Source organism: Austrofundulus limnaeus, unplaced genomic scaffold, assembly GCF_001266775.1.
Source record: "Austrofundulus limnaeus strain Quisiro unplaced genomic scaffold, Austrofundulus_limnaeus-1.0 Scaffold160, whole genome shotgun sequence".
In the NCBI taxonomy this organism is placed as follows: Eukaryota; Metazoa; Chordata; class Actinopteri; order Cyprinodontiformes; family Rivulidae; genus Austrofundulus; species Austrofundulus limnaeus.
Window position 1 is genome coordinate 148,232 of NW_013952562.1, and position 13,400 is coordinate 161,631.

At 38.6% G+C, this 13,400-nt stretch overlaps 3 protein-coding genes across 3 annotated transcripts in view; 2 read left to right on the plus strand and 1 right to left on the minus strand.

Annotated features, from left to right (window-relative positions):
- The window catches only part of ube2r2 (ubiquitin-conjugating enzyme E2R 2), a 10,114-nt gene extending 5,834 nt beyond the window's left edge, over nt 1-4,280 (plus strand). The window contains exons 4-6 of the mRNA XM_014017047.1: nt 1,623-1,720; nt 3,052-3,186; nt 3,269-4,280. Coding sequence (XP_013872501.1) covers nt 1,623-1,720; nt 3,052-3,186; nt 3,269-3,554 — 519 coding nt within the window. The 3' untranslated portion in view covers nt 3,555-4,280. The remainder of the gene's footprint in view (nt 1-1,622; nt 1,721-3,051; nt 3,187-3,268) is intronic.
- Nucleotides 4,281-9,073: 4,793 nt separating this feature from the next.
- nudt2 (nudix (nucleoside diphosphate linked moiety X)-type motif 2) lies at nt 9,074-11,623 on the minus strand. The gene is made up of 3 exons (XM_014017048.1): nt 11,479-11,623; nt 9,978-10,108; nt 9,074-9,888 (listed from the first exon to the last, which is right to left on the minus strand). Exons 2-3 carry the CDS (start codon nt 10,102-10,104, stop codon nt 9,572-9,574), a joined length of 444 nt encoding a protein of 147 aa, XP_013872502.1. The 5' UTR covers nt 10,105-10,108; nt 11,479-11,623; the 3' UTR covers nt 9,074-9,571.
- A 1,648-nt stretch (nt 11,624-13,271) lies between these two features.
- The window catches only part of rfesd (Rieske (Fe-S) domain containing), a 3,368-nt gene continuing 3,239 nt past the window's right edge, over nt 13,272-13,400 (plus strand). The window contains exon 1 of the mRNA XM_014017050.1: nt 13,272-13,373. The gene's annotated coding sequence lies outside the window, so the exon portion shown is untranslated. The remainder of the gene's footprint in view (nt 13,374-13,400) is intronic.

Consider the following 13,400-nt stretch of genomic DNA (forward strand, 5'->3'; position numbering starts at 1 on the left):
GTTGTATCCATTCCAGAGTCATCACTCTACACTTACAAGGTCTTATATTTTGATGTTCGCTTTCAATTTTTTAATGTAGGACATAATTACTTAGTTATTAGTAGTTTTAACTTTGGAAAACRTCACACAATCATGACGGTGCAGGAAAATAAATCATTATAAATGTTGGTGACACCATCCTATAACTTTTGGTGTTTATTTCTGTAAGAAATTGTATTTTCAAACTTTCTCACAGTACTTATTACAAGAAGTTATGGCTTTTTGGGTGTTTTGAAGATAGACCTTTATTGTCATGTACAGAGCACAATGAAATTATTGTGCTCTGTACAATGACAATAAAGGTCTATCTTATCTCATCTCATCTCATCTCATCTTATTCATAATTATTCAAAACATACATTTTAACATAATGAGAAACCATTGAGAAATTAAAAACTGTGTGATCAAACCTTTTACTTTAAATAGTGTCAGATGCTTTGACAGGAACTGTAGCAGGATGTTTCCGCTGACAGCGTTTGTTGTCATGAGCTTCCTTTTTTATACCATGTTTGTTCCCTCGTAAACTCCAACTTGAACGTTTGTCTCAGTTAAGTGTTTTTTTTTTTTACTTTTTATTAAGCCGGTGTGTAGACTAATGTTACAGTGGTTAAATGTGAAAATATAAAAGCAACTTATCGTCATCTTTTTCTTCACCCTGTTGGAAAACACAGTGTGGTTAATAGGGGTGCACAGATAAATCAAATGCTAATTTACGGCAGGTCAAACTTTTTAAAGACTGATGACAGAAAACTGCAGTCGGTGCACCCCTAGTGGTTAACCCTGAGGCCTTTATAAGACATTTGTACGGATTCATGAAAAAACAACAAATATTACACCACAGTGACACCAACCTGCGATGGAGGTCTGCAGTCAAACTACAGCAGTGAAAACTTGTCTCCAGCTGCTCACCTCTGATGACTAAAATCATCCTGACAAGAATTCTTCTACTGAATTTGAGGAAATATTAGGTCTGACTTTGAAAGTTGAGCCTGCAAAGAGCTTTRAGATGGTGCCTGTCTCCAACCATCAATAGGTGGGCGGTCAGCTGCCCCCCTGGACAGGTTGAACCTTGCGTGTACTATRTGTTTTTAGGAGAACCCAGACAAATCCCCCTGCAGCCTATAGGAACCTTTGTAGGCAAGTAAATATGATTTYAACTGGASCCTGGGGTTGGACTGCAGAATCTTTGGGTGGGATGTAATGTGCTGACTGATGCACACTTTGAATACACGTCCAGCTTGTGTAGACCCATCGTTTGAGTTGTACTGGTCAGTGGATGTGAATGTGTGCATCTAATACCATCTTATAATTGTGACTGCAGATGATGTTCACCTTTAGAGATTTTGACTGCTTTTGTTTCAGTAAAACCCAGATTATCCAAAAGCCAAGCCTCAAGTTTGCATTCTAACTTGTGATTTTCTTTGTTTCTTATTAAAAAGTTGCACCATTTCTTTTGACATTATTATACAACTTGTCTTTTACATACAGAGTTAAACATAAGCATCAGTAGCTTGAGGGCAACTATAAATATTTTTTTACATAATATTTCTATAAATAAATAGTGATATTTGATCTTTCCTCAGAACGGAGACGTGTGCATCTCTATCCTGCACCCTCCTGTCGATGACCCACAGAGCGGGGAGCTGCCATCTGAGAGGTGGAACCCCACCCAGAATGTCAGGTAGTTTCTACATAGAACTTCACCTTTCACTCATTTTATAACAGACTTGGGCCCATATTTATTCAACTTCTTAGAATTACTCTTAAGAATGCTGTTAAGAATGGACTTCAGTGTAAAAAAATTCTTAGCTAAAAGCTGAGCCTAAAGGTCTGAGTCTCACTTTAAGCAAAGCCTACGAGTCACTTTGCTGTGCCGCAAAGCTGATCCTGGATGACGTTGTTACAAAACCCCCGGCACTGATCAGTGACTGTGTCTGACTTTATGTTCAAGAAGATTCTCAGAAAAATGTCAAGATAAAACTGTGAAAATAYTGAGATAATTTCACTTTCAATACACTAATGACCATACGTGTCACGTTGTACTGGTTGTCCATAAATGACACAAAGTTTCCTCATTTGCTTCAAGAATGCAGATATACAAAATCAACTTTTTTGAGCTTTATATCGTGTTATTTATTCCCTCATCTAAAACATACCCAGAGTGTTGCTTTGACTCATGCATGTTTCGAATCCTTGAATCTCCTRTGGCCATGTGGAGCTGCCTTAACGATTGCTCATACAGAGCACCACCTCTTTGTACAAAGCTCCTACCTGGAGCTCAGTCTGCAGCTTAGATCCCACCCCACAGAGCTCTAGTGCCCCGAAGCATTGTTTTTAAAACATGCTGAAGTGGGAGTGTCTGAAACGGTAGGAGGTTCTTAAAGGGACAGAGGCCAATGTCAGTGTATTTTTGAKATCTACAGTATTTTCATTACAACTGAAGGGAATACTGTTACTTGATTGTGGTATGAAACTGAAGTATGTGCCTGGAAAATACAYAATACCCCCATTTATTATACAAAGCAAGGTAAGAAAGCTGAGCATTAATAGCAAAATTCAAACATATTACACACCCAGCTGAGTTTTCTATCATGTACAGTATGATGCAGGGAAGTCATAGTCAAGTTTTTATTTATTCAACCTGTGGTGTTCTTTATAAATGAGTGCAAAAAAAAATGACAAATGCCAGTCTTTGCATATTCAAGGTAAGTTTATAGTTTGATTAAAAAAGAGAGTATTTAAAATACACCAGCCTTTCCCCCCCCTGATATTTAAAAATGGAGAGTATCCTGTGGGACGTCTTTGTGAATTTCTCCTTAATTCTGCAAGTCAGCAACATTTGCAGAGTTGAGGAAAAAGTGCTGAGTTTGCGTTTGAAAAATCTGAGCACACTGGAAGTAGGGTGTAATTGATCCACATGGGGTGGGGKTCGAGTTTCAAAAGGCTCCCCTGTCATCTGGTGAGCAGACTGGAGSGTTTAATGTTCCCGCTTTGTTTTGTTTTTGTGATCAGGACCATCCTTCTCAGTGTGATCTCGCTGCTCAATGAGCCCAACACCTTCTCYCCAGCCAACGTGGACGCCTCCGTCATGTTTCGGAAGTGGCGGGACAGCAAAGGCAAGGACAAGGAGTATGCAGAGATTATCAGGTACTGTGCTTCATAGGAAGCAGACTTTGTTTCCTCGCCACTCCTGGCTTAACGTGTCTTTCTGATGGGAACCGTCAAACAGGAAGCAGGTGATGTCAACAGCAGCCGAGGCGGAGCGCGACGGCGTGAAGGTGCCGACCACGTTGGCGGAGTACTGCGTCCAGACCAGGGTCCCCTCTCAGGACAGCAGCTCGGACCTCCTCTACGACGACCTCTACGACGACGACATGGAGGAAGAGGACGAGGAGGAAGACGAGAGCGAGATGGAGTCCGTGGGCGAGGCGGGGGGCATGACCAGTGTGGAGGATGGCGGGATGTCCACCAGGCACTACGACGACCAGGACGACTCCGGGAACGAGGAGTCGTGATGATCTGGGTCATAACCCCCCCCACCACCACCACCTTCCTCCATTATTTTCAGTCTGTTGGAACGCGTGTGTGTGTGTGTGTTCATGTGTGTGTGTGGGTGCGTTGGTTTGCACGTACAGTGGGGTCAAAAGTCTACTGCCGAAAACTTTTCATCATTTATTGAACCAATGCCGTCAAACGACGATTCTCGCACGCTGTTCGAGTTCTCAGCAACAACGTTTGTTTTTCACGGAAAGTCGGGATTCGGCGTTTTCACCATTTGCCTTAATCGCCGCTGGCACTGGAAGGTTTGGCAGAGTTGTGAAACGATCCCAATTCTTGTTGAGATATTCTTGAGGATTTTAGTTTAGTTTCTAAAAATGTCYGGTCACAGCTTGAGGATGCAGCCTTGTCCATCGTTTGTGTCGGCACGCAGGCTAACCATCCACACTAATTATTATTAACGTGAATTTATTTGACTGTCATTTATGGTTTTCTCCTTCAGCTCTTGTTTGGTTTAAACYGTAAAAATGTGCAGTTTTTGTGTCATTTAAAATATTTTAAATACTTCATTTATCTCTTCAAGCCAAACACATTTATTTGCCGTTAGAGGAGTTGTATGGTTGTTATAAAGCWTTCACACAGATCAGTTTTTGTTCCGTATGTTTTTCGACAGGTGTATCGTTCCACATCAACAAGTCACGTATCAAAATGTTCAGCTCCTTCAGGACATTCTGATACGCCTTTTGGTTTTTCAGYAATGAATACTTTCTAAGACATTTAGCATTTTTGTTCTTTGACAAATTAATAGAGCCGTCTTCAGCATCCTTAAACCCTTCAGAGTAGTTCAATCTTTCCTGCGTTTTGTACCTTTTTGTTCTGGTTCTGCTTTTTTTTTTAACTTCGTGCAAATTTTAGCTTCCTTCATCTTTTTTTTTTGCTGCCAAAATCTTTTTTTCAGCTTTTTTGTCTTTCTGCTCTTTTCAGTTATTCTGCTAATTAAATTTTCGTGGTTTTATCTTCCATTTTCTACCATTTTAAACTACTTTTTTTTTTGCTGTTTTCAACTAATGTAAACCTTCAACTAAATTCACCTTTCTTATGCTAATTTTAGCTACTTTCTTTCAGCTGCTTATGTCCTCTTTTTGCTTCTTTGTGCTGGATTCAGCTTTTCCAGCTACTTTTTCGTTATTAGCTTTTTTGTGGGGGGGGCACTTTACAACAGTTTTGTACCTTTTATTTTTTCTGCAGACATCTTTCATCATTATGGGTTCAGTGCGAGTTTAGACTCGGTTTTTGATGATCTGTGTGCTTTACGCTCCATCGTCTCCTGAGGTCTGTTTGGTTCTGGTTTGGATTTTGTTTTAGGACACTCCTTSCAACAAGTGGCTCCAAATTGCTTTTACTAATTTCCCACTTTTGGTTAAGATGTTTGGATATAGCTACTAATAGTTGAGAAAAACTCGTGAATTATTTCAATATATGTGTATTTAATCAACTAACTTGCACTGACMAAAAATGAAACACGTGTATCTGTTTCTAATAATTAATTTTCTTAAAACTCTTTTCTGGGTCAACAGATTGTTGTAGTGTTGATAAATGATGAAAACTAATTGGACTCATGGTGGCCTGTTGGGCTCCACTGTCACTGAGCGGCTCTAATTATTTTCATCTTGAAAGATGTTTGGATCTGTCCACCATGTCTGTCCTTGTTTTGTTTGGTTGACACCCTGCCCTGCTTGACTCGACTCAGTAACCAGTCCAGGAGCAGGCCWGCCTTTGTCTCGCYATCATTCAGCATCTTTGTTTCTCACGGCTCTCTGTTCGATTTTTTTGACTCCATCATCCTGTCGAGTAGAAGTTTCAGTGTCCGTCACCGTTTCCCCACCACCCGTCTCTGCCTCTTAAACCTCAGGGCCTCAGTAAGACTTTCACCGAGTGAGTAAAAACAGTCAAAGATAAAGAAAAGACAAATCTCTGCTTCTTCTTTCTTACTTCCTGTATAGTTATAGTGCTGTAATAGTCTCAAATCCACTGCTAGTGTTTACACCTGACTGAGTGACGCTGTTGGTTCAGGTTGGAGTACTTTTTATTTTTTATTCTTTCTCCTTTTGGGTAAAAGCCAAATAGAAAAAAAACTAAATACACTGTAGGGATTTGACCTCAGAATAGAGTGGAGTCATTAGATGTTGAAGTTTTTGTTGTTTGACTCCATGTTGTGCTTAAATGCAACTTGTTGAAAAGTGAGCGTTGATCAGATGGAGAGAAAAATAATCATCTCCCGTATGTACACATTTGAACGTGGCACTGATTGCCTGTTACCTGGGGTGTGTGTCTGTGTGTTTACATTTAGCATTCATGGCTATGATGTCAGGGTTCCCTCTTCTCTTTTTTTTTTTTTTTTTTGTTTTGTTTTCGGTTCTCTTCCTGCTGTGGAATCCCTTCAGACTTCTGTCCGATAAACGTTTGGACTTGAGGAAACACTCGCCTCAGTTGGCAAACGATAAAGACAACTAGAAAAACTCCAAACCTCTTAGTGTTATGCTTCTGAACAGTGTGGACTAATGTTTTTTTTTTGTGCTGCACCATGTAAACTACACATTTTTGTCATGTTCTACACAAAAGAGCACTGGAGCAAACCAGAGATCCTGATGTATGGATGGATTATTATTTTTTTATGCCACGGAAATCGAGTACACCCCCCCTCCCCCACACTCCACACACACAAGCTTTCATTTGAAAGGCTGTGGACCGATGGATGCATGCAGTGGGTTTACTGCTTCTTGTTTTAACTCCTCATGCGATACCTTTTTGGATTCAATGTGAAGCCAGTGGAGTGGAACAGTATTTGCTGGCCCTGTGCTTCAAGGCTCACAGAGACTGGATTCTATTGAGGACGATCCCCCCTCTGACCCGGACCTGTGATGGATTTGATACATTGGCACAAAGGGAGGAGGGTCGATGCTACAGATTTGGAACTGTCATTGACGTGGTTCTCATTTTTGTCCATCCTTCACCGTGTAGAGACTTGATGACCCCGAGGAATGAAAAGTACTAATCTGCTGAAGACAGTGGGATGTATACTGATCAGCCACAACATTAGGACCACTGACTGCTGAGTTTGGTGGCAGGAGAACCCTTTTTCATATGTTTGATATACAAGAATGTGTCAAACCAGTGAATGGTAATGTGGTCAGGGCTCGACGCATCACCTGAAATGATTGTCTTTAAAAGCTGCCACCATTCAATGATAGAAATATGGTCTGAATATGTTGGGGCTGATCAGCGTGAGTTAGATTTATGTCCTGCGCTCGATTAAAGGCCCCTCAGCCAAACCTCCCCAGTTCATGTTAATCATCAATGGCTTTTTTCAAACAATACTTGTGTAAAATTTCTATAAAGCATGTTAAATTTTAAAACGTCCTAGAAATAATTATAAATGTGGCTCTTAGATCAGAATTTAATACGTTTTTTTTTTTTTTGTTACCGTTGCTAAATTTTCTCAAGCCTTCAATTTAAATTGCCTTCACTGCATTGGGCTGAAAGTTGAAAACGAATATAAGAATAATTTGCAAATAGACTTTTGTTGCCGAAAGCCTTACAGCGATCTAATTTATAACATCTTTCACCCTTTTACAGGAAGTTTTCCCAAGCGAGTATGCTTTTTTTTTTACACTCTCAAAACCAATATTTTCAACAAATCAATAATTGCGTGTGAAATTTTCATAAAAATTTGCATTAAAGCCTTGTAACTTGCTTTAAAGCAGTATTACTTTTTAAAAGCTGAAGTAATTTCTATTGTGTAAATTGATTATTGCTTATCATTCCACAACTATGGTTAAAGTTGCAAATTGTGTTTTAATGGTGAGACTAGATGAAACATTCATTCATTCATAATTTTTTATTCATTTCATTAAAAAACAAAATTTTATACACAATAAAAATACAAACAACGAAATGAAGGAAAGCAGAGAGAAGAACAAAATCTTAGAATATTTGCCCCCTTTTTCCTCAAGTATAAATTCAAACAATAAGAAACAAATCTGTTTTGTGAGGAAAAACATGCAATTGGTCAGGCTGTAAATTATGAGTATGATGAACTTGATAACGAGGGCTAAATATGTCTTAAAAGTTTGGTTTCCACAATTTTGGTTTAACAGAAAAAAAGGTTTGTCTCCCTCTCTGCAAAATCCTGATATTGTCAGGTTAAGGCCCTGTCACACTACACAACTTTTGAACTTTTTAAAGACATTTACCTTGAAGATGGAATAAAAAAAAATCAACAGGAAGCTTCTTTTGGACGTGTAATTTGAACAAACTGATCAAATGTATAACTTTTATTAGCAATTTAGACATAAAATTTTCACAAGTTGGCATAAGTTGTCTAGTGTGACAGGGCCTTCGACTGATTTTGCCCGGTTTTGTCCAGTGTACACCACAGCTGTAGAAAAACTTGAAAATAATGTGTTTTTATTGGAATACCTTACAAGCTAAACTGAATTTTGACCTTTTAACGAGTCGAGACGGAAGCAGGTTAGTTGTTTGTGCTAAGCTAACTCACAGCAGTAACTCCATTAGAGTTTAAGTCCAGGTTTAGTGTTGTAATCTTTCATGCTGAAGGCCTTTTGGTAACAAACATTTAAAACAAATACTTGCCTTTTATGATTAGGACAATTGGAGAAAGTCTTAAAATGGTGTCATTTGTGTTGGAAGATGCACCAGTTAATAATTTATCATACAAGTACAAAGTGACTCACTAAAAAGACCACAGTGTGAGATGTTGAATGTTCCAGTACAGTTCCAGTACATACAAAAACTGAATGAAATCATTTAATGTGTGTGAGATCGTGTTTGTGTGCGCACAGCTGTGTATTTCTCAAGGTGAGTAGATTTCCCAGGGTCGCACACTGAAAGACTGACCTGTCCACAATGTCTCCACGATGTACTATTAATGCTGTCCTTTTTCTTTCCCATCATCATCATCGTGTTTGTAAGGATGCAAATCACTCAGTTTTTTATTATTGCTAAAACACGTTGTTGGGTTTTATTTGCAAATGGCTCTGATTTCAAAACCTATATGTCATCAAGCACAGTTGAAAAAGAAAGGAGGCGTTTGGGCTAAAGTTAGGAGTGATATGCAAATGAAACGTTTTAGGTTGTAAAATTATAAAAAATAAATAAAATAAAACAGTTTGTCTTTGAAACTCGTTTAAAGCTTTTATTTAGGGAGTTCTGCTGTTTAGGTCTTATTTTTTTCTGTAGATAAAGCCCTCTTAAGATGATGTGCAGCGCTGTGAAAACGTGTTTTTGGCTCCCCCTTGTGGCAGGATGTCATTGTTTTTGTTTCACCCCCAATTTGCATTAAAGTGCATCTTACCCCCCTGTGAAAAGATAACCAAGGCGAAATTTGAAAAATGCATCAAAGTGGTTAGGGGAGGGGGTTAGAGAGCGGAGGTGTGGCCTGGACGAGAGAACGCGACAGCTAGCATTAGCATAATAATTGATGCTACATGGAGAGTGACCACAGTGATAATCTGAATATTTTCTATTCACATTTAGTGAACTAAGAATTTATTACAGGATCTGAATGACAAATTTACACCAAATAAAACAGTTTCCTCATGTTTTTACACATTAAGTACCAATAGATTTTCTCCACTTAGTTTTGTGTTTGGCATATTTCAAATAACTTCCACTCTAATAAATATTGTTTCTACGTTTGATTATATTACAAGTGACTAAGATTCAAGTACTCACGTTAGTCCATGTTGTCCATAAATGAATAAGACCACTCCGTAAATCATTTACATAAACAGTAAAAACTGATGATGATGACAGGTTTAGCATTCCTTGAAGAAATGCATATTGTCACTCTTTCAGAGTTTCATTAAAATCTGTCGACTGGTTCACAAGATATTTTGCTAACATGACACAAAGCCACGACACCCTGATGATTGTGGTGCAGTGGTATATTGTATGTAAATCCAAAGCAGTACTTCCAATGAATTGTGTCTTTTTAAGACGACTTTCTGACACGTCAGTCCTGCTGAGCCTCTAAGTGTCTGTGAGCTGCTCTCAGGGTTTCCTGCAGGTCTTTGTACCGGGCCAGAGCGCAGGCCTCCTCCAGCTGGGCCCAGCGGAAGTCCTGGTGCTCGTTGGACAGCGTCACCGCTGTTCCCGGGTCTCTCAGCTCGGCCAGCCAGTACAGCACCTCTTTGGGTCTGCCGCGGACCTCGTACTGCAGCTTTTTCACAAAACCGGTTAGCACTTGCAGATGCTCCTCCCCTAGACCCGCCTCCTCTTTGGTCTCTCTCAGGGCCGTGGTCAAGTCGTCCTCACCTGGGTCCACATGACCTGACGAGGAGCGTGTTGAATGTTAGCAGTGATGAAACCTGCTTATATAAAGAGAGTTTCATGTATCTGATCTGACTTTTTGGACACACCTTTGGGTGGGGTCCAGTGGTGGTCTCCATAAGAAGTCTGCAGGAGGAGATACACCACGTTGTCTGGCGGTGGAATGCTGCCAACAAGGCGGCGGAACACTATCAGCCCACAAGCTCGCAGAGCCATCTTCCTGTTCAGTAAAATAAAAGCATTATTTTAAGTGTTTGGACGGTTCATGCTGACCACCACTTTGAGTTTCAGCTAATTGATCTTAGCCAAAACAAAAAATGGCTATAGCTCAGTCATTTTTACACATACTGAGCTGAAATTTGGTGTGATAGTAGCTGAGTAGTCAATACAAGGCTTTCAAAGTATGCTACTTTTTGATTCAAGAATGATTTGGGAAAACTGCAAACAGAACGTTTGGCGTGTTCAAAAGATCCAACTGAGAATCTGTTCGCTGTGCTGGAAAAACCAGGCTGAAGCATTATCTCACAGCTTCCATTTATTATAGGAATGTCTGCCAATGTCCAACAAGCCTGTCAAAACTAGAAGCAAACACATGACCCATATTTTAACTGTTTACTATCTATTTTAAAATGAACAGCAAAAATAATGTACTTATACCTACATTTTCAGTGTTTATCCAGTGGGTAAACTGGATCATTTAAACGTTCTCATTGTTTACTGTCCTGCATGTTTTAGCTGTAGTTAAGGTACCTACTCAGAACGTCATCAAGTTTAGCAGAAGCTTGTTAATGACTCATTCAGGTGTGACGAGGCAGGGAAACATTGAAAACATGCAGTAGGAAAAGTGTCGGGAGAACCTCTGGTTTACTGAACCAGGCAGCAAACATTTTACATTTCAGTTTTTCAAGGAAGGACAAAGACGAATTCAGTACCCTGATATGGCTCTTCTGTCAGGTTTTTAATGGGAAAAAAGTCTGTAAATCAAGAGCACTTGTTCTAAAACAAACAAACAGATAAACCCATATCCACTAATGTTTATCTGTCTGTATTTTCTTAGATTATATTGAGCTGTATAAAAATACTGGGGGGGGATTCGATAAACACAAAACTAGTTTTTGTCACAATCACTTATGTCCACAACATTTACACAAGTAGCTTTTGAGTTAAGCATTGTGAATATTAATTACACGAGCCACTTAAACAGCTTCATATAAACAGTTAGCCTGAATTATTTATAAAAAATAATTAATAGCCTACATTGCTTTTAGCCTACTTAAGATAAACTAGTCTTAAATTAATGTATTTTTATCATAAGCAACCAGAAAGGTTTAAATACTAACATTTAGATTTAATTCCTTTTACGTATTGGCTTTCGAGACAAAATGTTTATTCAGTTTCGTATGATACTGAATTACAGTCAATTTTATTAAGTGACAACTTTACCCTGTTAGCTTATGCTAAAACATTTAGCATTTTAACAGAGTGAACTCGGTAAATAAAAATTTCACGTTCAGTACAGTGAATAATGTTACTGCCGCTCATGCTCATTAACTATCGGGCCGAATATTGTTTTTAAAGTCTCAAACTTACTGTTTGTTTTAATAAATCTGCTTCAATGAGAGGAGAAGGAAGTTGAACGCTCGGATGTGCACCGATAAAAAGGTCCGACCCAGTTAAAGACCGACACACGTAGTTCCGATCTACAGAGAATTCAATGGAAGTAGTTCTCAGCAGAGGGCTATAAAATACTTGAAAAAAAAGAAAGAAAAAGTGAAAGTAAAAATACCTTAACAGAAAAAGACTTTTGTAAAAATAAATGTCACTGATGAGGAAACTACTTAAGTAAACGTTATAAAACTGTTCACAAAAATTGGGAAAGTAGAAGTAAAAGTGCTTTTCCACTCTCTAACAAAAAAAAAAAAAACTATTAAATTTACAGAACCAAACTGGTTCCACAAAACCAAGTTGATTAAATTGGTCAATTTCTTTAAAATAAAATATGTATATCGCTTCAAATTTACTCTGCTAGGTTTAGTGGAAATAGCTGATCTGATTTAGTTGAGTAAATTCAACACTTAATTTTTTAGAGCACATAAACAACTCCTTTCATGAGTTCAGACAGATTTCATTTTTTAACAAGTAGCTAGGTGTTAAACTTTAAAATAAAGAAATAAAAGTAACATTTTTAGTTTTTAAAAGTAACTAAGTAAAAGTCACGATTGAAAAAAATACTTGCTAAATAAAAATCCTCAAAAAAATTTACTGAAGTACTGTAACAAAGTAAATGTACTTTGGATAGTTACTATACACCTCTGGTTCTCAGAACATTTTTTCACATTCCTGTTTATTAYAACAATCCACACATGATTATATTATGCTCTATTAAAACAGTATAATGGTTGTTTAGTGAAGAAAGCCCATGTTAGTCTCTTGTATTTTTAATCGTATTCATTTGGTTACAAAATATGTCATGACATGTACAGTAGGTGCGATGATGTTAACGAAACCATCACAGACAGGTGAAGCCTCCACGTTACAGGACATAGTCTAATCCACCTGACAGTTTTAATTTAATTACTTCCTTCGTTAAAAATCATGAATATGTTTACACATTCTTTTCATACTTTTTTTTTTTCATTTTCTGTGAGAATTGCCTGTCACTTTGCTGCTGATGCACCTGAATTTCCCCACTGGGYGACAATTAAGCTATTTTGTATGATTTGTCCATTTGCATCAGCAGCTCAGATGCAACCTGGAGTTGGCAAGATATCTTTTTTTTTTCTACCTGACCCCAGGCTTTGCGTTTCCATCCCAGCTGTTTGCAAACAGACCCACTGCCTGCTGGAGGTCTCAATGTGGACAAGCATCTTCTGCTGGTCCATGGAGCAGGGTGTGGTTGTGTGGGCTGTGTCGATGTGGGAACTTGCTGGAGACAGATCCTGACAGTCTTTATCATTTACAGTAGGCAAAGTAAAGACTGGACTGCCATCTTCATTTTTACAAAAATAAAACAAACCACAGCCTATTGTTGAACTGGTCAAAGAACATATGATCTTAACTGAAACAAAAAGTATCTTGAAATACCCTGTAATCAGGGGTGCCTCTAAAGGGGGGCAAAAATATACTTAAATAATAATRAAACTATTTAACAGTTTTATCTTCTACAAAAAAAATACATTTAAAATAAGACTAACACATCTGTCTCTTACCACATGTTCAGCAAAAGCAAACATGTTTCTTTACRGTCAAATAGCTGCTGTATTCCACACGTGAGGCTAAGATGTTCAGACGTCATCAGATCCATGGAGAGAGGCTCCCGTCTGACAGGAGTTTGATAAGAAACGGGCTCAGAGTAGGCTGGGCAAACTGAAGACAGCCTGTGCGTGAAGATAATAGAGATGAACCCTCCTTTTCCACGCAACCCCGAGCTGTCAGCAGAGCAATCGCTCATTTGGACAAAGGAGACACAGCTGCTGAGTTCCAAGGTAAAGACACACATCAGAGAAAAAAGG

Coding starts and splice junctions, on each gene's coding strand:
- nudt2 (XM_014017048.1), bottom strand. CDS start 10,104: ATGGCTCTGCGAGCTTGTGGGCTGATAGTGTTCCGCCGCCTTGTTGGC. Junction 9,889..9,977: donor CCACTGGACCCCACCCAAAG/GTGTGTCCAAAA, acceptor GCTCCTCGTCAG/GTCATGTGGACCCAGGTGAG.